General features: G+C 41.4%; 1 protein-coding gene across 4 annotated transcripts in view; it reads right to left on the reverse strand.

Annotated features, from left to right (window-relative positions):
• The window catches only part of LOC135554789 (NACHT, LRR and PYD domains-containing protein 3-like), a 59,638-nt gene that overhangs the window by 8,202 nt on the left and 25,782 nt on the right, over positions 1 to 25,654 (reverse strand). The window contains exons 3-11 of one of the 4 annotated variants that reach the window (XM_064987218.1): positions 19,498 to 19,614; positions 19,146 to 19,230; positions 18,787 to 19,015; positions 16,648 to 18,439; positions 16,188 to 16,361; positions 13,856 to 14,029; positions 5,312 to 5,485; positions 3,241 to 3,414; positions 6 to 179 (exon numbers count right to left, since the gene is read on the reverse strand). In XM_064987218.1, the coding sequence (XP_064843290.1) occupies positions 6 to 179; positions 3,241 to 3,414; positions 5,312 to 5,485; positions 13,856 to 14,029; positions 16,188 to 16,361; positions 16,648 to 18,439; positions 18,787 to 19,015; positions 19,146 to 19,230; positions 19,498 to 19,614 (3,093 nt within the window). Of the gene's footprint in view, positions 1 to 5; positions 180 to 3,240; positions 3,415 to 5,311; positions 5,486 to 13,855; positions 14,030 to 16,187; positions 16,362 to 16,647; positions 18,452 to 18,786; positions 19,016 to 19,145; positions 19,231 to 19,497; positions 19,615 to 25,654 lie in introns of all 4 variants that reach the window. The other 3 variants (XM_064987217.1, XM_064987221.1, XM_064987220.1) reach the window with 3 other exon arrangements.

Below are 25,654 nucleotides of genomic sequence, written 5' to 3' on the forward strand. Positions count from 1 at the left end.
CATACTTGAGTTTCTCCAGTCTGCAGTGTGGATCCTCCAGTCCAGCAGAGAGCAGTCTGACTCCTGAGTCTCCTGGGTGATTGTAGCTCAGGTCCATCTCTCTCAGGTGTGAGGGGTTTGACCTCCGAGCTGAGACCAGAGAAGCACAGCCTTCCTCTGTGACTAGACAGCCTGACAGCCTGCAAAGAGTCAAATCATATTAAAATCACACTGCTATTCTTTGGTGGTGAAAATAGTGGCAGTATATTTTTTCAACATATTCAGATATATCAGTGTCCTGAAACCTGCCATAGTACAAATATTATAGTAGACTGACCAGACTGACCAGACCAGTTTAGTGAGGTATCAGATTTAGATTGTATTGAGTATACAGTCCACACCATATCTATTTAGACAGTGAGGTATCAGATTTAGATTGTATTGAGTAAACAGTCCACACCATATCTATTTAGACAGTGAGGTATCAGATTTAGATTGTATTGAGTATACAGTCCACACCATATCTATTTAGACAGTGAGGTATCAGATTTAGATTGTATTGAGTATACAGTCCACACCATATCTATTTAGACAGTGAGGTATCAGATTTAGATTGTATTGAGTATACAGTCCACACCATATCTATTTTGACAGTGAAGCTGACATTTTCAATGTGTGTCTATACTCCAGCATTTTGGATTTCAGATCAAATGTTTCATATGAGGTGACAGTATATAATATCACCTTTTATTTGAGGATATTTTAATACATGTCTGTTCTACCATTTAGAAAAGCACTTTATGTATCTAGTCCCCTATTTGAAGAAGTCATAAGTATTCTGACCAATTCACTTATAGTGTATTAATAATCCTGTTAAGGCTATGCCCAATACTGCCCCCTGTGGAGGAATTGCGTGCACATAGTAAACAGAAAACAAATCTGTCCAGAATTGCTAATATAAGCATATAATAATTATTATTGAATAGAAAACACTCTAAAGCTTCTAAAACCGTTCGAATTACGTCTGTATGTAAAGCAGAACTCACAGGGCAGCCATTCTCCCAAACTCTATCTCTCATCAGGAAAGTTACCCCAACTTTGACGTCATCGCCCCCACCCTTCCCAACCAGCTACGGATCTGGGAACAGTTTCTGTGTGTTCAGTGTGCTGTGTTCTTTCAATGGGTCGAGTAATGGAGAAAATCCCGCGAGCTTTGACCGGTTGGCGGGCAAAATACTGAAGTGTCACGAGAATTTAGCTGCGCGTCCTGGCGCAATTGTAGACAGGGCACTCATTGTTCCAGGTCGTCTGAGAAGAGTTGCGTTCTTTCAGTCGATTCGCGATTGTTTTGTACGTTAATAACATCCTAAAGCTTGATTCTGCACTTAGTTTGACCAGTTTAGTCGACATATAATATGTAATTTTGAAGTTTTGATGCGGGACCAGAAGTCATTTTGGGTGCATTTCAGCTGAAGCTGTTAGCATATGCTAATACAAACACACAACCTGAAACCAAACGATGTATTGGGTAAGTTTGACTCCTTCCACTACATTCTGATCGAAGACCATCAAAGGTAAGGGAATATTTATGTTGTAATTTTGTATTTCTGTTGACTCCAGCAAAACAGAGAAATATTGCTTATGTCTGAGCGCCGCCTCAGAATATTGCCTAGTGAACGAATTCTGTAACGTTAAAAATAAATGTAACACAGCGGTTGCATTAAGAAGCAGTGTATCTTTCTAACTATATGTAGAACATGTGTATTTAGTCAAAGTTTATGATGTGTATTGCTGTTATCTGGCGTTATCTGGCGGAGCTATTTATAATTTCTCCGGACATTTTTTTTTATCGTTTGAACATGGCGTCAATGTAAACGGAGATTTATGGATATAAATTGCATATTATTGAAGAAAACATACATGTACTGTGTAACATGTCCTATTACTGTCATCTGATGAAGATTTTCAAAAGGTTAGTGAATTATTTTTCTTTTAATCCTGCGTTTGTGATTGTGACTTTTGCTTGACAATATGGCTACATATTGTATGCGTCCTAGTGGTGGTTTGAAATACATATGTGCTATGTTTTTGCCGTAAAACATTTTAGAAATCTGACTCGCTGGGTAGATGAACAAGGTTTTATCTATCATTTGAGCTATTGGACTTGTTAATGTGTGGAGGTTAAATATTTCTAAGAATATTTTTGCATTCTGTGGGCCATCTTTTGAGTTGAGCTTGGGGGGGGGGTGCCCTTGGGGAACGTGTTCCGTGATGTCGTTGTTAAAGTAGTCAAATGAGTGAAAAGTTGAGGAGAAGAAAAGAAGAAAACATACTAACCTCTCACCACGACCAATAACAGAGGCTCCAACAATACATGCTAACCTCTCACCATTACCAATAACAGAGGCTACAACATGCTAACCTCTCACCATTACCAATAACAGAGGCTACCAACAAAACATGCTCACCTCTCACTATTACCAATAACAGAGGCTACAACATGCTAACCTCTCACCATTACCAATAACAGAGGCTCCAACAAAACATGCTCACCTCTCACTATTACCAATAACAGAGGCTACAACATGCTAACCTCTCACCATTACCAATAACAGAGGCTCCAACAAAACATGCTAACCTCTCACCATTACCAATAACAGAGGCTGCAACAAAACATGCTAACCTCTCACCATTACCAATAACAGAGGCTACAACAAAACATGCTAACCTCTCACCATTACCAATAACAGAGAGTACAACAAAACATGTTAACCTCTCACCATTACCAATAACAGAGGATACAACAAAACATGCTAACATATCACCATTACCAATAACAGAGGATACAACAAAACATGCTAACATATCACCATTACCAATAACAGAGTCTACAACAAAACATACTAACCTCTCACCATTACCAATAACAGAGACTTCAAGAAAACAAACTAAGCTCTTACCATTACCAATAACAGAGGCTACAACAAAACATGCTAACCTCTCACCATTACCAATAACAGAGGCTACAACAAAACATGCTAATCACCTCTTATCATTAACCTAAATTTAAAGGTGTTTTTCTGTACTGTTGCCTAACATGAAAAATTCCATCTCAAATCCAAAATTCTGGAGCATAGCACCAAATTTAAAACTGTAAGCTTCACTGTCCAAACACATATGGTGTGGACTATGTGTGTCTGGTAAACACATGTGGATCTGGTGAACAGTTATCACTTGTTGACCAACAACAGGAATACTGACCTCAGAGTCTCCAGTTTACAGTGGGGATTCCCCAGTCCAGCAGAGAGCAGCTTCACTCCTGAATCCTTCAGGTCATTGTTACTCAGGTCCAGCTCTCTCATATGTGAGGGGTTTGAACTGAGAACTGAGGCCAACACTTTACAGGATGTGTCTGTGAGTTTACAGCCAGTGAATCTGCCAACACAGAATAAATACAATGATAGACATGTGGTATTAAAATGTTACACTTAGCTTTCCCTGCTTACACTATTACCCATGCACAAATTATGTGTTGGGTTTGACCTCAGAGCTGAGACCAGAGAAGCATAGCCTTCCTCTGTGACTAGACAGCCTGACAGCCTGCAAAGAGTCAAATCATATAAAATCACACTGATATTGTTTGATGGTGAAAATAGTGATATTTTTTTCAACATATTCAGAAGTATCAGTGTCCTGAAATCTGTCATATCTATTCATAAATGAATGCATCATTATTAGAAATGAAAAATTATACAAGTATTGCTTGTAGATAGAAAGTCGGAAAATAACAAATATTTGAGTAGACTGAATAGACCAATTTAAAAGCAGTATCAGTCAAAAGACAGACAGTGAGGTATCAGATTTAGATTGTATTGAGTATACAGTCCACAACATATCTATTTAGACAATGAAGCTAACATTTTAAATGTGACTCTATACTCCAACATTTTGTATTTCAGATCAAATGTTTCATATGAGGTGACAGTATATAATGTCACCTTTTATTTGAGTGTATTTTAATACATATCTGTTTCACCATTTAGAAATAATCACTTTATGTATCTTGTCCCCTATTTGAAGAAGTCATAAATATTCTGACAAATTCACTTATATGGTATTAAAGTAGTCAAAAGTTTAGTATTTGTTCCCATATTATTTGAACACAAAACTACATTAAGACTGTGACGCCATCATTGAGAAAGATCATGAATGAATCATAAATAATAATGAGTGAGGGAGTTAGAGGCTACAACAAAACATACTAACCTCTCACCATTACCAATATCAGGGGATGCAACAAAACATGCTAACCTCTCACCATTACCAATAACAGAGGCTACAACAAAACATACTAACCTCTCACCATTACCAATATCAGGGGATGCAACAAAACATGCTAACCTCTCACCATTACCAATAACAGAGGATACAACAAAACATGCTAACCTCTCACCATTACCAATAACAGAGGATACAACAAAACATGGTAACCTCTCACCATTACCAATAACAGAGAGTACAACAAAACATGTTAACCTCTCACCATTACCAATAACAGAGGATACAACAAAACATGCTAACCTCTCACCATTACCAATAACAGAGGCTACAACAAAACATGCTAACCTCTCACCATTACCAATAACAGAGGCTACAACAAAACATACTAACCTCTCACCATGACCAATAGCAGAGGGGGTCTGATCTTTGTACCTCTGTAACTTTCTAATTCATCATCATTCAAGACTCATTCATTATTATTCATCATCATAGTAGCATCCACATGAATGTAGAAGTGTTCAGAAACATCTTCTATTCTTACTGACAATACAAGTGAAGTGACTCCAAAATGACAGGACATTATTCACCATTCAGTTTCTATTAGGAAAACATCTAAAACACAACCAAGACAAACTGCAAATTAATTAAACAAGTTAGTAGAATCACAAGCTTGTTGTAATCACTGCAGGCATGGAATATAGGACCAAATACTAAACTTATGACTAAAATAATAACTTTAATACAATATAAGTGAATTTGTCCGAATATTTACAACTTTTTCAAGTTGGTGAACCACATACAGAAAGTGCCTTCCTTTCTTAACAGTAACACAGCTATGTATGAAAATACCTTCAAATAAAATGTGACATTCTGTACTGTCACCTAATATGAAACATTCTATCTCAAATCCAAAATGCTGGAGACTAGCACCACATTTAAAACTGTAAGCATCACTGTCCAAACACATATGGTGTGGACTATGTGTGTCTGGTAAACACATGTGGATCTGGTGAACAGTTATCACTTGTTGACCAACTACAGGAATACTGACCTCAGAGTCTCCAGTTTACAGTGGGGATTCCCCAGTCCAGCAGAGAGCAGCTTCACTCCTGAATCCTTCAGGTCATTGTAGCTCAGGTCCAGCTCTCTCAGGTGTGAGGGGTTTGACCTCAGAGCTGAGACCAGAGAAGCACAGCCTTCCTCTGTGACTCCACAGCCTGACAGCCTGCAAAGAGTCAAATCATATCTTGGTGAAAATACTGGCCGAATTCTTTTCAACATATTCAGATATATCAGTGTTCTGAAACCTTCCATATCTATTTATAAACGAATGTATCATCATTAAAAATTACACATGAACAAAGTATTGCCTGCCGATAGAAACATGTATAGTACAAATATTTGAGAAGACTGACCAGACCAGTTTAAAAAGCAGTATCAGTCAGAAGACAGACAGTGAGGAATCAGATTTAGATTGTATTGAGTATATAGTCAACACCATATCTATTTTGACAGTGAGGAATCAGATTTAGATTGTATTGAGTATACAGTCCACACCATATCTATTTAACAGTGAGGTATCAGATTTAGATTGTATTGAGTATACAGTCCACACCATATCTATTTAGAAAGTGAGGTATCAGATTTAGATTGTATTGTGTATACAGTCCACACCATATCTATTTAGACAGTGAGGTATCAGATTTAGATTGTATTGAGTAAACAGTCCACACCATATCTATTTAGACAGTGAGGTATCAGATTTAGATTGTATTGAGTATACAGTCCACATCATATCTATTTTGACAGTGAGGTATCAGATTTAGATTGTATTGTGTATACAGTCCACACCATATCTATTTAGACAGTGAGGTGTCAGATTTAGATTGTATTGAGTATACAGTCCACATCATATCTATTTTGACAGTGAGGTATCAGATTTAGATTGTATTGAGTATACAGTCCACACCATATCTATTTAGACAGTGAAGCTGACATTGTTAATGTGGCTCTGTACTCCAACATTTTGGATTTCAGATCAAATGTTTCATATGAGGTGATAGTTTATTATGTCACCTTTTATTTGAGGATATTTTAACCCATACGTACAGTGTAAGTCAGAAGTTTACATACACCTTAGCCAAATACATTTAAACTCAATTTTTACAATTCCTGACCTTTAATCCTTGTTAAAATTCCCTGTCTTAGGTCAGTTAGGATCACCACTTTACTTTAAGAAACTGTTTCCGGTTCCGGGTTGGAGCGAGCGGTCGCATCTACACTTCGGTCCGCAGGTAGTATAACTTTTCATTACATTTCATTATAGTACAACGGTTTGATTTGTCTAATCTTAGCAACTTCTTCTTAGCTAGCTACATAGCCGTCTTTGTATCAAAGATAATTGCGTAATTATCGTATTTCGTCGTCCTAACGTATCTGCCCAGCAGCTAGCTAACGTCCACTAGCACTGTAGAAACTATTACACTCAACGACTCGATTAGTGTAGTGTTAGCTAGCTACATAGTTGTCTTTGCTGTCTTCGTATCCAAGGTAATTGTGTAGTTTAGAGTGTGTAGACTTAGAGTGATTATCTTAATTTACCGAGGTTAGCTAGCCAGCTACTTGTCGTCCTTAACGTAGGAGTTACTGCTAGCTAGCTAGCCAACAGCTAGCCAACGTCTTCCGATTTGAACTTCAACAACCCGGTCAACATTCCGCCTCGCTCCACAGGTAGTATCACATTTTCATTTCACTTCATTACAGTACAACGGTTTGATTTGTTTGATCGTAGCTAGCTAGCTACATAGCCGTCTTTGTATCTAAGACAATTGTGTAGTCTGGAGCGATTTTCTAGGTTAGCTAGCCAGCTATTGTCGTTCTTTTAACGTAATGTTACGTAATCAACACTGCTAGCTAGCCAGCTAGCCCCCGAATAGCAGCACTGTAGAAACTATTACACTCGACGGAACGACTTGATTAGTGTAGTGTCAACAACGTAGCCACTGCCAGCTAGCCTACTCCAGCAGCACTGTATCATTTCAATCATTTTAGTCAATAAGATTCTTGCTACATAAGCTTAACGTTCTGAACATTCGATAAGTGTAGTCCACTTGTCATTCCAATCTCCTTTGCATTAGCGTAGCCTCTTCTGTAGCCTGTCAACTATGTGTCTATCTATCCCTGTTCTCTCCTCTCTGCACAGACCATACAAACGCTCCACACCGCGTGGCCGCGGCCACCCTAATCTGGTGGTCCCAGCGCGCACGACCCACGTGGAGTTCCAGGTCTCCGGTAGCCTCTGGAACTGCCGATCTGCGGCCAACAAGGCAGAGTTCATCTCAGCCTATGCCTCCCTCCAGTCCCTCGACTTCTTGGCACTGACGGAAACATGGATCACCACAGACAACACTGCTACTCCTACTGCTCTCTCTTCGTCCGCCCACGTGTTCTCGCACACCCCGAGAGCTTCTGGTCAGCGGGGTGGTGGCACCGGGATCCTCATCTCTCCCAAGTGGTCATTCTCTCTTTCTCCCCTTACCCATCTGTCTATCGCCTCCTTTGAATTCCATGCTGTCACAGTTACCAGCCCTTTCAAGCTTAACATCCTTATTATTTATCGCCCTCCAGGTTCCCTCGGAGAGTTCATCAATGAGCTTGATGCCTTGATAAGCTCCTTTCCTGAGGACGGCTCACCTCTCACAGTCCTGGGCGACTTTAACCTCCCCACGTCTACCTTTGACTCATTCCTCTCTGCCTCCTTCTTTCCACTCCTCTCCTCTTTTGACCTCACCCTCTCACCTTCCCCCCTACTCACAAGGCAGGCAATACGCTCGACCTCATCTTTACTAGATGCTGTTCTTCCACTAACCTCATTGCAACTCCCCTCCAAGTCTCCGACCACTACCTTGTATCCTTTTCCCTCTCGCTCTCATCCAACACTTCCCACACTGCCCCTACTCGGATGGTATCGCGCCGTCCCAACCTTCGCTCTCTCTCCCCCGCTACTCTCTCCTCTTCCATCCTATCATCTCTTCCCTCTGCTCATACCTTCTCCAACCTATCTCCTGATTCTGCCTCCTCAACCCTCCTCTCTTCCCTTTCTGCATCCTTTGACTCTCTATGTCCCCTATCCTCCAGGCCGGCTCGGTCCTCCCCTCCCGCTCCGTGGCTCGACGACTCATTGCGAGCTCACAGAACAGTGCTCCGGGCAGCCGAGCGGAAATGGAGGAAAACTCGCCTCCCTGCGGACCTGGCACCCTTTCACTCCCTCCTCTCTACATTTTCCTCCTCTGTCTCTGCTGCTAAAGCCACTTTCTTCCACTCTAAATTCCAAGCATCTGCCTCTAACCCTAGGAAGCTCTTTGCCACCTTCTACTCCCTCCTGAATCCTCCTCCCCCCCCCCCCTCCTCCCTCTCTGCAGATGACTTCGTCAACCATTTTGAAAAGAAGGTCGACGACATCCGATCCTCGTTTGCTAAGTCAAACGACACCGCTGGTTCTGATCACACTGCCCTACCCTGTGCTCTGACCTCTTTCTCCCCTCTCTCTCCAGATGAAATCTCGCTTCTTGTGACGGCCGGCCGCCCAACAACCTGCCCGCTTGACCCTATCCCCTCCTCTCTTCTCCAGACCATTTCCGGAGACCTTCTCCCTTACCTCACCTCGCTCATCAACTCATCCCTGACCGCTGGCTACGTCCCTTCCGTCTTCAAGAGAGCGAGAGTCGCACCCCTTCTGAAAAAACCTACACTCGATCCCTCCGATGTCAACAACTACAGACCAGTATCCCTTCTTTCTTTTCTCTCCAAAACTCTTGAACGTGCCGTCCTTGGCCAGCTCTCCCGCTATCTCTCTCAGAATGACCTTCTTGATCCAAATCAGTCAGGTTTCAAGACTAGTCATTCAACTGAGACTGCTCTTCTCTGTATCACGGAGGCGCTCCGCACTGCTAAAGCTAACTCTCTCTCCTCTGCTCTCATCCTTCTAGACCTATCGGCTGCCTTCGACACTGTGAACCATCAGATCCTCCTCTCCACCCTCTCCGAGTTGGGCATCTCCGGTGCGGCCCACGCTTGGATTGCGTCCTACCTGACAGGTCGCTCCTACCAGGTGGCGTGGCGAGAATCTGTCTCCTCACCACGCGCTCTCACCACTGGTGTCCCCCAGGGCTCTGTTCTAGGCCCTTTCCTATTCTCGCTATACACCAAGTCACTTGGCTCTGTCATAACATCACATGGTCTCTCCTATCATTGCTATGCAGACGACACACAATTAATCTTCTCCTTTCCCCCTTCTGATGACCAGGTGGCGAATCGCATCTCTGCATGTCTGGCAGACATATCAGTGTGGATGACGGATCACCACCTCAAGCTGAACCTCGGCAAGACGGAGCTGCTCTTCCTCCCGGGGAAGGACTGCCCGTTCCATGATCTCGCCATCACGGTTGACAGCTCCATTGTGTCCTCCTCCCAGAGCGCTAAGAACCTTGGCGTGATCCTGGACAACACCCTGTCGTTCTCTACTAACATCAAGGCGGTGGCCCGTTCCTGTAGGTTCATGCTCTACAACATCCGCAGAGTACGACCCTGCCTCACACAGGAAGCGGCGCAGGTCCTAATCCAGGCACTTGTCATCTCCCGTCTGGATTACTGCAACTCGCTGTTGGCTGGGCTCCCTGCCTGTGCCATTAAACCCCTACAACTCATCCAGAACGCCGCAGCCCGTCTGGTGTTCAACCTTCCCAAGTTCTCTCACGTCACCCCGCTCCTCCGCTCTCTCCACTGGCTTCCAGTTGAAGCTCGCATCCGCTACAAGACCATGGTGCTTGCCTACGGAGCTGTGAGGGGAACGGCACCGCAGTACCTCCAGGCTCTGATCAGGCCCTACACCCAAACAAGGGCACTGCATTCATCCACCTCTGGCCTGCTCGCCTCCCTACCACTGAGGAAGTACAGTTCCCGCTCAGCCCAGTCAAAACTGTTCGCTGCTCTGGCCCCCAATGGTGGAACAAACTCCCTCACGACGCCAGGACAGCGGAGTCAATCACCACCTTCCGGAGACACCTGAAACCCCACCTCTTCAAGGAATACCTAGGATAGGATAAAGCAATCCTTCTCACCCCCCCTTAAATGATTTAGATGCACTATTGTAAAGTGGCTGTTCCACTGATGTCAGAAGGTGAATTCACCAATTTGTAAGTCGCTCTGGATAAGAGCGTCTGCTAAATGACTTAAATGTAAATGTAAATGAAATGTCAGAATAATAGTAGAGAGAATTTTTTTTTTCAGCTTTTATTTCTTTCATCACATTCCCAGTGGGTCAGAAGTTTACATACACTCAATTAGTATTTGGTAGCATTGCCTTTAAATTGTTGAACTTGGGTTAAATGTTTCAAGTAACCTTCCACAAGCTTCCCACAATAAGTTGGGTGAATTTTGGCCCATTCCTCCTGACAGAGCTGGTGTAACTGAGTCAGGTTTGTAGGTCTCCTTGCTCACACATGCTTTTTCAGTTCTGCCCTCAAATTTTCTGTAGGATTAAGGTCCGGGCTTTGTGATGGCCACTCCAATACATTGACTCTGTTGTCCTTAATCCATTTTGCCACAACTTTGGAAGTATGCTTGGGGTCATTGTCCAATTGGAAGAACCATTTGCGACCAATCTTTAACTTCCTGACTTATGTCTTGAGATGTTGCTTCAATATATCCACGTAATTTTCCTCCTCATGATGCCATTTATTTTGTGAAGTGCACCAGTCCATCCTGCAGCAAAGCAACCCCACAACATGATGCTGCCACCTCCGGGTTTCACGGTTGGGATGGTGTTCTTTGGCTTGCAAGCCTCCCCCTTTTTCCTCCAAACATAACGATGGTCATTATGGCCAAACAGTATTTTTTTTTGTTTCATCTGACCAGAGGACATTTCTCCAAAAAGTATGATCTTTGTCTCCATGCGCAGCTGCAAACCGTAGTTTGGCTTTTTTTATGGCAGGTTGGGAGCAGTGGCTTATTGCTTGCTGAACAACCTTTCAGCTTATGTTGATATAGGACTCGTTTTACTGTGGATATAGATACTTTGTACCTTTTTCCTCGAGCATCTTCACAAGGTCCTTTGCTGTTCTGGGATTTATTTGCCACAAAGTAAGAATCTCTAGGAGACAGAACATGTCTCCTTCCTGAGCGGTATGACGGCTGTGTGGTCCCATGGTGTTTATACTTGCGTACTATTTTTTGAACAGATGAACGTGGCTCCTTCATTCATTTGGAAATTGCTCGCAAGGATGAACCAGATTTGTGGAGGTCTACAATATCTTTTTCCAAGGTCTTGGCTGATTTCTTTTCATTTTCCCATGATGTCAGGCAAAGAGGCACTGAGTTTGAAGGTAGGCCTTGAAATACATCCAAATTATCTCAATTAGTCTATCAGATGCTTCTAAAGCTATGACATGATTTTATGGAATTGTCCAAGCTGTTTAAAGGCACAGTCAACTTACTGTATGTAAACCTCTGACCCACTGGAATTGTGATAGAGTGAATTATGAATTAAATCATCTTTCTGTAAAAAAGTGTTTGAAAAATGTATTTTGTCATGCACAAAGTAGATGTCCTAACCGACTTGCCAAAACCATAGTTTGTTAATAAGAAATTTGTTGAGGTTCAAAAACTAGTTTTAACCTCTTACATCTATGGGGGCGCTATTTCATTTTTGGTTGAAAAACGTTCCCGTTTTAAACAAGATATTTTGTCACAAAAAGATGCTCGACTATGCATATAATTGATAGCATTCGAAAGAAAACACTCTGACGTGTCCAGAAATACCAAGATATTCTCTGTGCGTGCCCTAGAACGTGAGCTTCAGGCAAAACCAAGATGAGATGGCATCCAGGAAATGACAAGGATTTTTGAGGCTCTGTTTTCCATTGTCTCCTTATATGGCTGTGAATGCGAGAGGAATGAGCCTGCCCTTTCTGTCGTTTCCCCAAGGTGCAGCATTGTGACGTATTTGTAGGCAGATCATTGGAAGATTGACCATAAGAGACCACATTTACCAGGTGTCCGCCCGGTGTCCTGCGCCGAAATTGGTGCGCAAAAGTCACCTGCCAGTATTTTTCCATGGGATACAGAGAGGAAAGCAAGCTTCCACGAACTGCATATCAATGAAGAGATATGTGAAAAAACACATTGAGGACTGATTCCAAACAACGTTTGCCATGTTTCGGTCGATATTATGTAGTTAATCCGGAAAAAGTTTTACGTTGTAGGTGACTGAATTTTCGGTTTGTTTCGGTAGCCAGACGCAATGTAGAAAACGGAACGATTTCTCCTACACACAGACGCTTTCAGGAAAAACTGCGCATTTGGTATGTAACTGAGAGTCTCCTCATTGAAAACATCAGAAGCTCTTCAAAGGTAAATGATTTTATTTATTTGGTTATCTGGTTTTTGTGAAAATGTTGCGTGCTAAATGCTACTCAAAATGCTATGCTAGCTTTGCATACTCTTACACAAATTAGTCAATTTCTATGGTTCAAAAGCATATTTTGAAAATCTGAGATGACAGTGTTGTTAAGAAAAGGCTAAGCTTGAGAGCAGACGCATTATTTTCATTTTATTTGCGATTTTCAGAAATCGTTAACGTTGCGTTATGCTAATGAGCCTGAGGCTTTAGTCACAAACCCGGATCCGGGATGGGGAGTTTCAAGAGGTTAACATCTCACCATTGCCAATAACAGAGACTACAACAAAACATGCTAACCTCTAACTATTACCAATAACAGAGGCTACAACAAACATGTTAACATCTCACCATTACCAATAACAGAGGCTACAACAAAACATGCTAACCTTACACCATTACCAATAACAGAGGACACAACAAAACATGCAAACCTCTCACCATTACAAAAACAGAGTCTACAACAAACATGTTAACATCTCACCATGACCAATAATAGAGACTACAACAAAACATGCTAACCTCTAACTATTACCCATAACAGAGGCTACAACAAAACATGCTAACCTCTCACCATTACCAGTAACAGAGACTACAACAAAACATGTTAACCTCTCACCATTACCAATAACAGAGACTACAACAAAACATGCTAACCTCTCACCATAACCAATAACAGAGACTACAACAAAACATGTTAACCTCTCACCATTACCAATAACAGAGGCTACAACAAAACATGCTAACCTCTCACCATTACCAATAACAGAGGCTACAACAAAACATGTTAACCTCTCACCATTACCAATAACTGAGGGGGTCTGTTCTTTGTGCCTCTGTAAATTTCTCATTAATCATTATTCTCAATTCAGAAACATCTTCTATTCTTACTGACAATACAAGTGAAGTGACTCCAAAATGACAGGACATTATTCACCATTCAGTTTCTATTAGGAAAACATCTAAAACACAACCAAGGCAAACTGAAAATTAATTCAACAAGTTAGTAGAATCACAAGCTTGATGTAATCACTGCAGGCATAGAATATGGGACCAAATACTAAACGTATGACTACTTTAATACACTATAAGTGAATATAACCGAATAATTACGACTTTTCAAATGGGAGAACTACTGACCTCAGAGTCACCAGTTTACAGTGTGGATCCTCCAGTCTAGCAGAGAGCAGTCTGACTCCTGAGTCTCCTGGGTGATTGTAGCTCAGGTCCAGCTCTCTCAGGTGTGAGGGGTTTGACCTCAGAGCTGAGACCAGAGAAGCACAGCCTTCCTCTGTGACTAGACAGCCTGACAGCCTGCAAAGAGTCAAATCATTTTATAATCACACTGCTATTCTTTGGTGGTGAAAATAGTGGCAGTATATTTTTTCAACATATTCGGATACATCAGTGTCCTGAAACCTGCCAAATCTAATCGTAAAATAGTGTATCATCATAAAAAATGGCAAATGATCAAAGTATTGCCTGCAGATAGAAACATGTATAGTACAAATATTATAGTAGACTGACCAGACCAGTTTAAAAAGCAGTATCAGTCAGAAGACAGACAGTGAGGAATCAGATTTAGATTGTATTGTGTTTACAGTCCACACCATATCTATGTTGACAGTGAAGCTAACATTTTAAATGTGGCTCTATTCTCCAACAATTTGTATTTGAGGTCAAATGTTTCATATGACGTGACAGTTTATAATGTCACCTTTAATTTGAGGGTATTTTAAGACATCTGTGTTTCACTAATAAAAATGAAAACAATTTATGTTTCCAGTCTCCCCATTTGAAGAAGTCTTAAGTATTCTGAACAATTCACTCATAGTGAAATAAAATAGTCAAACATTTAGTTTTTTGTCATAAACTCATTGGTTGCATTTGCAGTTTGTTTTGGTTGTGTTTTTGGTTGTGTTTTGCCCAATAATAACATGGTGGATGATGAGTGGAATACTTTTCTGTCTAAGAGAGTAGATAACATGTTTCTAAACAATAATAAATTAATCCTGATGATGCCATGATTGAGAAAAATCATGAAAGAATCATGAATAGTAATGAGTGAGAAAGTTACAGAGGCTACAACAAAGCATGCGAACCTCTCACCATTACCAATAACAGAGACTACAACAAAACATACTAACCTCTCACCATTACCAATAACAGACTACAACAAAACATGCTAACCTCTTACCATGACCAATAACAGAGGCAACAACAAAACATGCTAACCTCTCACCATTACCAGTAACAGAGACTACACCAAAACATGCTAACCTCTCACCATTACCAATAACAGAGGCTACAACAAAACATGCTGACCTCTCACCATTACCAATAACAGAGACCACAACAAAACATGCTAACATCTCACCATTACCAATAACAGAGACTACACCAAAACATGCTAACCTCTCACCATTACCAATAACAGACCACAACAAAACATGCTAACGTCTCACCATTACAAATAACAGACTACAACAAAACATACTAACCTCTCACCATTACCAAATACAGAGGCTACAACAAAACATGCTAACCTCTCACCATTACCAAATACAGAGGCTACAACAAAACATGCTAACCTCTCACCATTACCAATAACAGAGGCTACAACAAAACATGCTAACCTCTCACCATTACCAATAACAGAGGCTCAAACAATACATGCTCACCTCTCACCATTACCAATAACAGAGGCCACAACAAAACATGCTAACCTCTCACCATTACCAATAACAGAGGCTACAACAAAACATGCTAACCTCTCACCATTACCAATAACAGAGGCTACAACAAAACATACTAACCTCTCACCATTACCAAATACAGAGGCTACAACAAAACATGCTAACCCTTCACCATTACCAAATACAGAGGCTACAACAAAACATGCTAACCTCTCACCATTACCAATAACAGAGGATACAACAAAACATGCTAACCTCTCACCATTACCAATAACAGAGGCTACAACAAAACATGCTAACCTCTCACCATTACCAATAACAGAGGATACAACAAAACATGCTAACCTCTCACCATTACCAATAACACAGGGGGTCTGATCTTAGTGCCTTTGTAACTTTCTCATTCATCATTATTCTCGATTCATTCCTGATTATTCATCATCATAGTAGCATCTACATGAATGTAGAAGTGTTCAGAAACATCTTCTATTCTTACTGACAATACAAGTGAAGTGACTCCAAAATGACAGGACATTATTCACCATTCAGTTTCTATTAGGAAAACATCTAAAACACAACCAAGACAAACTGCAAATTAATTCAACAAGTTAGTAGAATCACAAGCTTGATGTAATCACTGCAGGCATAGAATATGGGACCAAATACTAAACGTATGACTACTTTAATACACTATAATTGAATATAACCGAATAATTACGACTTTTCAAATGGGAGAACTACATACATAAACTGCTTTCATATCTGATAATTCTGACCTCAGAGTCTCCAGTTTACAGTGGGGATTCTCCATTACAGCAAAGAGCAGCTCCACTCCTGAATCCTTCAGGTCATTGTTACTCAGATCCAGCTCTCTCAGGTGTGAGGGGTTTGACTCCAGAGCTGAGACCAGAGAAGCACAGCCTTCCTCTGTGACTCCACAGCCTGACAGCCTGACAAAGAGATCATCATGACTTCACAAACACACTGTTCATTTAACACCAGTAGTGTAGAAGGACAATGGCAGATGCATTTGGTTTGTTCTCCCAATCAACACATAGATTCATCTTCCGTCTCCCAGAAATGTATGGTTATATTGTTATACTAATGTGAACATCAATGCATTCATTCAATATGTTTTTCAATATAGTATTATACACATATTATAATGCATAATTTTCTCTAAACTGAATATTTCTTACTGATGATTAGTTCTTATATGTAATTTTATTTACTCACAGAACAGCTCTGGAGGCTTTGACCACTGGCAGCAGCCTCAGAAGACCTTCCTCTGATCTGGAGTATTTCTTCAGGTCAAACACATCCAGCTCCTTTTCTGAAGTCAGCAACACAAAGACCAGAGCTGACCACTGTGCAGGTGACAGGTTGTCTTCAGAGAGACTTTCTGATCTCAGGTAGCTTTGGATCTCCTCCACTAGAGAATGGTCATTCAGTTCATTCAGACAGTGGAACAGATTGATGCTCCTCTCTGGAGAGGGATTCTCCCTGATCTTCTCCTTGATGTACTTGACTGTTTCTTCATGGCTCTGTGAGCTGCTTCTTGTCTTTGTCAGTAGACCTCGTAAGTGCTTCTGATTGGACTCCAGTGAGAGGCCCAGGAGGAAGCGGAGGAAAAGGTCCAGGTTTCCCGTCTCACTTTGTAAGGCTTTATCCACAGCACTCCTGTAGAAAGCAACTTTACGCCTTTGTTTGATCCTCACAGAAAGGTTCCTGGACGTTGTTTTCAGTTTGTCCATTACATTTTCATTGTTGTTGTTGAATGAGAGGAACACATATACAGCAGCCAGAAACTCCTGAATGCTCAGATGAACAAAGATGAACACCTTGTCCTGGTACAGCACACATTCCTCTTTAAAGAGCTGTGTGCACAATCCTGAGTACACTGAGGCTTCATTGACATCAATTCCAGCCTCCTTCAGGTCTTCTTCATAGAAAATCAGATTGCCATTCACAAGCTGTTGAAAAGCCAGTTTTCCCAGTGACAGAATGCTCTCTTTATTCCAGTGTGGACCTGTCTCTTCTTTCCCAAGATACTTTTCATTCTTCTGTGTGGTATGAAACACCACAAGGTGTGTGTACATCTCAGTCAGAGTCTTGGGCATCTCTTCTCTCTTATGTTTCAGCATGTGTTCAAGGACTGTTGCAGAAATCCAACAGAAGACTGGAATGTGGCACATGATGTGGAGGCTCCTTGATGTCTTTATGTGTGAGATGATTCTGCTGGCCAGGTCCTCATCACTGAATCTCTTCCTGAAGTACTCCTCCTTCTGTGGGTCATTGAACCCTCGTACCTCTGTTACCTGGTCAACACACCATGATGGGATCTTATTGGCTGCTGCTGGTCGGGTAGTTATCCAGACGAGAGCAGAGGGAAGCAGATTTCCCTTGATGAGATTTGTCAGCAGAACATCCACTGAGGTTGACTCTGTGACGTCACAGCAGATCTTGTTCTTCTGGAAATCTAGGGGCAGTCGGCACTCATCCAGACCATCAAAGATGAACAGAACTTTGTAATTGTTATAGTTGGAGATTCTTGATTCTTTGGTTTCCATTGAGAAGTGATTAAGAAGTTCAGTCAAAGTGTGTTTGTCCTCTTTCATCAAATTCAGCTCCCGAAAAGGGAATGAAAATACAAATTGGACATCCTGATTAGCTTTTCCTTCAGCCCAGTCCAGAATGAACTTCTGCACAGAGACTGTTTTTCCAATGCCAGCGACTCCCTTTGTCAGCACAGTTCTGATAAGTTTGTCTTGTCCAGTTAAGGGTTTGAAGATGTCGTTACATTTGATTGGAGTCTCTGCTGTTGCTTGTTTCCTGGTTGTTGTCTCAATCTGTCTCAGCTCATGTTCATTATTGACCTCTCCTGTTCCACCCTCTGTGATGTAGAGCTCTGTGTAGATCTTATTGAGAAGTGTTGGGTTTCCTGGTTGAGCGATCCCCTCAAATACACATTGAAACTTCTTCTTTAGATTAGATTTGAGTTCACGTTGGCAAATCACAGCAAGCTCATCTGTTTTAATACCTACAGTATTGAAGGACTGTTATAAAGTTGTACATTATAATAATTTATTCTCGTAACTGACTGTCTAAATCTGTAAAAGTTTTTATAATGCATTACAGACTGGTGTGACTGATTACATTATTATTGGTATTATTGATGGTATTATTAATGTTCTCTCTCTCTCTCTCTCTAAATTAATCACCACAAAACATCCCTGCTGCTACTTGATGAGGTCACTAGGTGTTGTGTTAAGGCTGCTACAATATCATTGAGTTACACAGCTACTTTAGCTGTACTTTAGCTACAGCTTTTAAATGTTATAAAACATCATTCAACATGAGGCAGACAGATCTTACTTTTCTCCAGTGTGTCAGCAAGCTCCTTCTGGTTCATTTTCCTCAGGATGTGCAGTGTGATCTTCAGAGCCCCCTCTCTGGCACTGCTCTCCTGCTTCTCATCTTCAGCATCCACCACTTCCTTATTCTGCTTTTGACTCTCAAAGCCTTCTGGGAGTTCTGGACTAAGAATCCTCTTGAATATCTTCAGCTCGTTCTTCACAAATGTCATAATTTTCTCTTCAAGCAACTGAAATAAATAAAGTCAACAGGTTAAAGCAAGATAATATATGATTTCTCATTTACACATTAATGAATGATTGACAGATCAACTTTACTTGAGGTAAACAAAAACAAATGTACATAACAGGACCACATACACTGAATATGGAGGCCAGGTCTGTTTGATGACTCTGGGAAGACTGACCACTGAGAATCTCTGACTCTGATCTCTCCTGTCGGTTTCTGTGGACAAAACATGAGATTACATATCCTCATCCAGGGAGTACACACACACGCGCACGCGCACACGCACACGCACATGCACACGCACACACACACAGGGAGGGAATGTTGTGTTTGTTTAATATTGTTTTAGGACAATGAAAATGGACAAAATGATTAGCCTATTGATTATGAAAACAACAACAATAAATGGGAAAATGGGAGAGGAGAAATGACTAGAGACAGTGTTGTTTAACTCACTGACCAGGACCCATGAGTTCTTCTTACCTTTGTTCAGTAGAAAAGTCTCCCTTTCTAAAGTTTAGAGGTTGACTAATAGACCGGTCACTCTTCATGGACACACAGCTGGGAACAGGGGAGGCTGGTCTCTCCTGCTTGATTTGGCTTCAATACAACAGAGACAAACATTACATCTCTCATCTCCACTGAGTTCAGATGGGGAAACAATAATTGAATTCCAAAACGCTATATATCCATTTTCAGAAATGTTGGTTAATTTTCTTTCATTTGAATAAATCATTAAACCACTATAACTCTTTATAAAGGCTCTTTCATTTACTTTCCTGACTTTAAATGTGTACAGGAAACTGGATTGTTTTTTTGCAGTGTCATGTATACATTTAAAGTGGTGTTATAAATAGCAAACAAATTGAAAACTTTCATAACATTTACATACAAATTAAAGAGGCTACCTGCTGGCCTTACTGGGTGGATAGGATCATTAACCAGAGATATATAGGAGGGATATCACACCTGGCATTACTGGGTGGATAGGATCATTAACCAGAGATATATAGGAGGGATATCACACCTGGCATTACTGGGTGGATAGGATCATTAACCAGAGATATATAGGAGGGATATCACACCTGGCCTTACTGGGTGGATAGGATCATTAACCAGAGATATATAGGAGGGATATCACACCTGACCTTACTGGGTGGATAGGATCATTAATCAGAGATATATAGGAGGGATATCACACCTGACCTTACTGGGTCTATAGGATCATTAACCAGAGATATATAGGAGGGATATCACACCTGTCCTTACTGGGTCTATAGGATCATTAACCAGAGATATATAGGAGGGATATCACACCTGGCCTTACTGGGTGGATAGGATCATTAATCAGAGATATATAGGGATATCACACCTGACCTTACTGGGTCTATAGGATCATTAACCATAGATATATAGGAGGGATATCACACCTGGCCTTACTGGGTCTATAGGATCATTAACCAGAGATATATAGGAGGGATATCACACCTGGCCTTACTGGGTGGATAGGATCATTAACCAGAGATATATAGGAGGGATATCACACCTGACCTTACTGGGTGGATAGGATCATTAACCAGAGATATATAGGAGGGATATCACACCTGGCCTTACTGGGTCTATAGGATCATTAACCAGAGATATATAGGAGGGATATCACACCTGACCTTACTGGGTAGATAGGATCATTAACCATAGATATATAGGAGGGATATCACACCTGGCCTTACTGGGTGCATAGGATCATTAACCAGAGATATATAGGGATATCACACCTGGCCTTACTGGGTGGATAGGATCATTAACCAGAGATATATAGGAGGGATATCACACCTGACCATACTGGGTGGATAGGATCATTAACCAGAGATATATAGGAGGGATATCACACCTGGCCTTACTGGGTGCATAGGATCATTAACCAGAGATATATAGGAGGGATGTCACACCTGGCCTTACTGGGTGGATAGGATCATTAACCAGAGATATATAGGAGGGATATCACACCTGACCTTACTGGGTCTATAGGATCATTAACCAGAGATATATAGGAGGGATATCACACCTGGCCTTACTGGGTGGATAGGATCATTAACCAGAGATATATAGGAGGGATATCACACCTGTCCTTACTGGGTGCATAGGATCATTAACCAGAGATGTATAGGATGGATATCACTCCTGTCCTTACTGGGTCTATAGGATCATTAACCAGAGATATATAGGAGGGATATCACACCTGGCCTTACTGGGTCTATAGGATCATTAACCAGAGATATATAGGAGGGATATCACACCTGGCCTTACTGGGTCTATAGGATCATTAACCAGAGATATATAGGAGGGATATCACACCTGGCCTTACTGGGTCTATAGGATCATTAACCAGAGATATATAGGAGGGATATCACACCTGGCCTTACTGGGTGGATAGGATCATTAACCAGAGATATATAGGAGGGATATCACACCTGGCCTTACTGGGTCTATAGGATCATTAACCAGAGATATATAGGAGGGATATCACACCTGACCTTACTGGGTCTATAGGATCATTAATCAGATATATAGGAGGGAAATCACACCTGGCCTTACTGGGTCTATAGGATCATTAATCAGAGATATATAGGAGGGATATCACACCTGGCCTTACTGGGTCTATAGGATCATTAACCAGAGATATATAGGAGGGATATCACACCTGACCTTACTGGGTAGATAGGATCATTAATCAGAGATATATAGGAGGGATATTACACCTGGCCTTACTGGTTCCATAGGATCATTAACCAGAGATATATAGGAGGGATATCACACCTGACCTTACTGGGTGCATAGGATCATTAACCAGAGATATATAGGGATATCACACCTGGCCTTACTGGGTCTATAGGATCATTAACCAGAGATATATAGGAGGGATATCACACCTGACCTTACTGGGTCTATAGGATCATTAACCAGAGATATATAGGAGGGATATCACACCTGACCTTACTGGGTCTATATGATCATTAACCAGAGATATATAGGAGGGATATCACACCTGACCTTACTGGGTCTATAGGATCATTAACCAGAGATATATAGGAGGGATATCACACCTGACCTTACTGGGTCTATAGGATCATTAACCAGAGATATATAGGAGGGATATCACACCTGGCCTTACTGGGTCTATATGATCATTAACCAGAGATATATAGGAGGGATATCACACCTGACCTTACTGGGTGGATAGGATCATTAACCAGAGATATATAGGAGGGATATCACACCTGGCCTTACTGGGTCTATAGGATCATTAACCAGAGATATATAGGAGGGATATCACACCTGGCCTTACTGGGTGTATAGGATCATTAACCAGAGAAATATAGGAGGGATATCACACCTGACCTTACTGGGTGGATAGGATCATTAACCAGAGATATATAGGAGGGATATCACACCTGGCCTTACTGGGTCTATAGGATCATTAACCAGAGATATATAGGAGGGATATCACACCTGGCCTTACTGGGTCTATAGGATCATTAACCAGAGATATATAGGAGGGATATCACACCTGGCCTTACTGGGTGGATAGGATCATTAACCAGAGATATATAGGAGGGATATCACACCTGGCCTTACTGGGTGGATAGGATCATTAACCAGAGATATATAGGAGGGATATCACACCTGACCTTACTGGGTGTATAGGATCATTAACCAGAGATATATAGGAGGGATATCACACCTGGCCTTACTGGGTGGATAGGATCATTAACCAGAGATGTATAGGAGGGATATCACACCTGACCTTACTGGGTCTATAGGATCATTAACCAGAGATATATAGGAGGGATATCACACCTGGCCTTACTGGGTCTATAGGATCATTAACCAGAGATATATAGGAGGGATATCACACCTGGCCTTACTGGGTCTATAGGATCATTAACCAGAGATATATAGGAGGGATATCACACCTGGCCTTACTGGGTCTATAGGATCATTAACCAGAGATATATAGGGATATCACACCTGGCCTTACTGGGTGGATAGGATCATTAACCAGAGATATATAGGAGGGATATCACACCTGACCTTACTGGGTCTATAGGATCATTAACCAGAGATATATAGGGATATCACACCTGGCCTTACTGGGTGGATAGGATCATTAACCAGAGATATATAGGAGGGATATCACACCTGGCCTTACTGGGTCTATAGGATCATTAACCAGAGATATATAGGAGGGATATCACACCTGGCCTTACTGGGTCTATAGGATCATTAACCAGAGATATATAGGAGGGATATCACACCTGGCCTTACTGGGTCTATAGGATCATTAACCAGAGATATATAGGGATATCACACCTGGCCTTACTGGGTCTATAGGATCATTAACCAGAGATATATAGGAGGGATATCACACCTGACCTTACTGGGTGGATAGGATCATTAACCAGAGATATATAGGAGGGTTATCACACCTGGCCTTACTGGGTCTATAGGATCATTAACCAGAGATATATAGGAGGGATATCACACCTGGCCTTACTGGGTCTATAGGATCATTAACCAGAGATATATAGGAGGGATATCACTCCTGGCCTTACTGGGTCTATAGGATCATTAACCAGAGATATATAGGAGGGATATCACACCTGGCCTTACTGGGTGTATAGGATCATTAACCAGAGATATATAGGAGGGATATCACACCTGGCCTTACTGGGTAGATAGGATCATTAACCAGAGATATATAGGGATATCACACCTGGCCTTACTGGGTCTATAGGATCATTAACCAGAGATATATAGGAGGGATATCACACCTGGCCTTACTGGGTGTATAGGATCATTAACCAGAGATATATAGGAGGGATATCACACCTGGCCTTACTGGGTGTATAGGATCATTAACCAGAGATATATAGGAGGGATATCACACCTGGCCTTACTGGGTCTATAGGATCATTAACCATAGATATATAGGAGGGATATCACACCTGACCTTACTGGGTGGATAGGATCATTAACCAGAGATATATAGGAGGGATATCACACCTGGCCTTACTGGGTCTATAGGATCATTAACCAGAGATATATAGGAGGGATATCACACCTGACCTTACTGGGTCTATAGGATCATTAACCAGAGATATATAGGAGGGATATCACACCTGACCTTACTGGGTCTATAGGATCATTAACCAGAGATATATAGGAGGGATATCACACCTGACCTTACTGGGTCTATAGGATCATTAACCAGAGATATATAGGAGGGATATCACACCTGACCTTACTGGGTCTATAGGATCATTAATCAGAGATATATAGGAGGGATATCACACCTGGCCTTACTGGGTCTATAGGATCATTAACCAGAGATATATAGGAGGGATATCACACCTGACCTTACTGGGTCTATAGGATCATTAATCAGATATATAGGAGGGATATCACACCTGGCCTTACTGGGTCTATAGGATCATTAATCAGAGATATATAGGAGGGATATCACACCTGGCCTTACTGGGTCTATAGGATCATTAACCAGAGATATATAGGAGGGATATCACACCTGACCTTACTGGGTAGATAGGATCATTAATCAGAGATATATAGGAGGGATATTACACCTGGCCTTACTGGTTCCATAGGATCATTAACCAGAGATATATAGGAGGGATATCACACCTGACCTTACTGGGTGCATAGGATCATTAACCAGAGATATATAGGGATATCACACCTGGCCTTACTGGGTCTATAGGATCATTAACCAGAGATATATAGGAGGGATATCACACCTGACCTTACTGGGTCTATAGGATCATTAACCAGAGATATATAGGAGGGATATCACACCTGACCTTACTGGGTCTATATGATCATTAACCAGAGATATATAGGAGGGATATCACACCTGACCTTACTGGGTCTATAGGATCATTAACCAGAGATATATAGGAGGGATATCACACCTGACCTTACTGGGTCTATAGGATCATTAACCAGAGATATATAGGAGGGATATCACACCTGGCCTTACTGGGTGTATAGGATCATTAACCAGAGATATATAGGAGGGATATCACACCTGGCCTTACTGGGTGTATAGGATCATTAACCAGAGATATATAGGAGGGATATCACACCTGGCCTTACTGGGTGTATAGGATCATTAACCAGAGATATATAGGAGGGATATCACACCTGGCCTTACTGGGTCTATAGGATCATTAACCCGAGATATATAGGAGGGATATCACACCTATCCTTACTGGGTCTATAGGATCATTAACCAGAGATATATAGGAGGGATATCACACCTGGCCTTACTGGGTCTATAGGATCATTAACCAGAGATATATAGGAGGGATATCACACCTGTCCTTACTGGGTCTATAGGATCATTAACCAGAGATATATAGGAGGGATATCACACCTGGCCTTACTGGGTGTATAGGATCATTAACCAGAGATATATAGGGATATCATACCTGTCCTTACTGGGTCTATAGGATCATTAACCAGAGATATATAGGAGGGATATCACACCTGGCCTTACTGGGTGGATAGGATCATTAACCAGAGATATATAGGAGGGATATCACACCTGGCCTTACTGGGTCTA

Source organism: Oncorhynchus masou, chromosome 14 (assembly GCF_036934945.1).
Source record: "Oncorhynchus masou masou isolate Uvic2021 chromosome 14, UVic_Omas_1.1, whole genome shotgun sequence".
Classification (NCBI taxonomy): domain Eukaryota; kingdom Metazoa; phylum Chordata; class Actinopteri; order Salmoniformes; family Salmonidae; genus Oncorhynchus; species Oncorhynchus masou.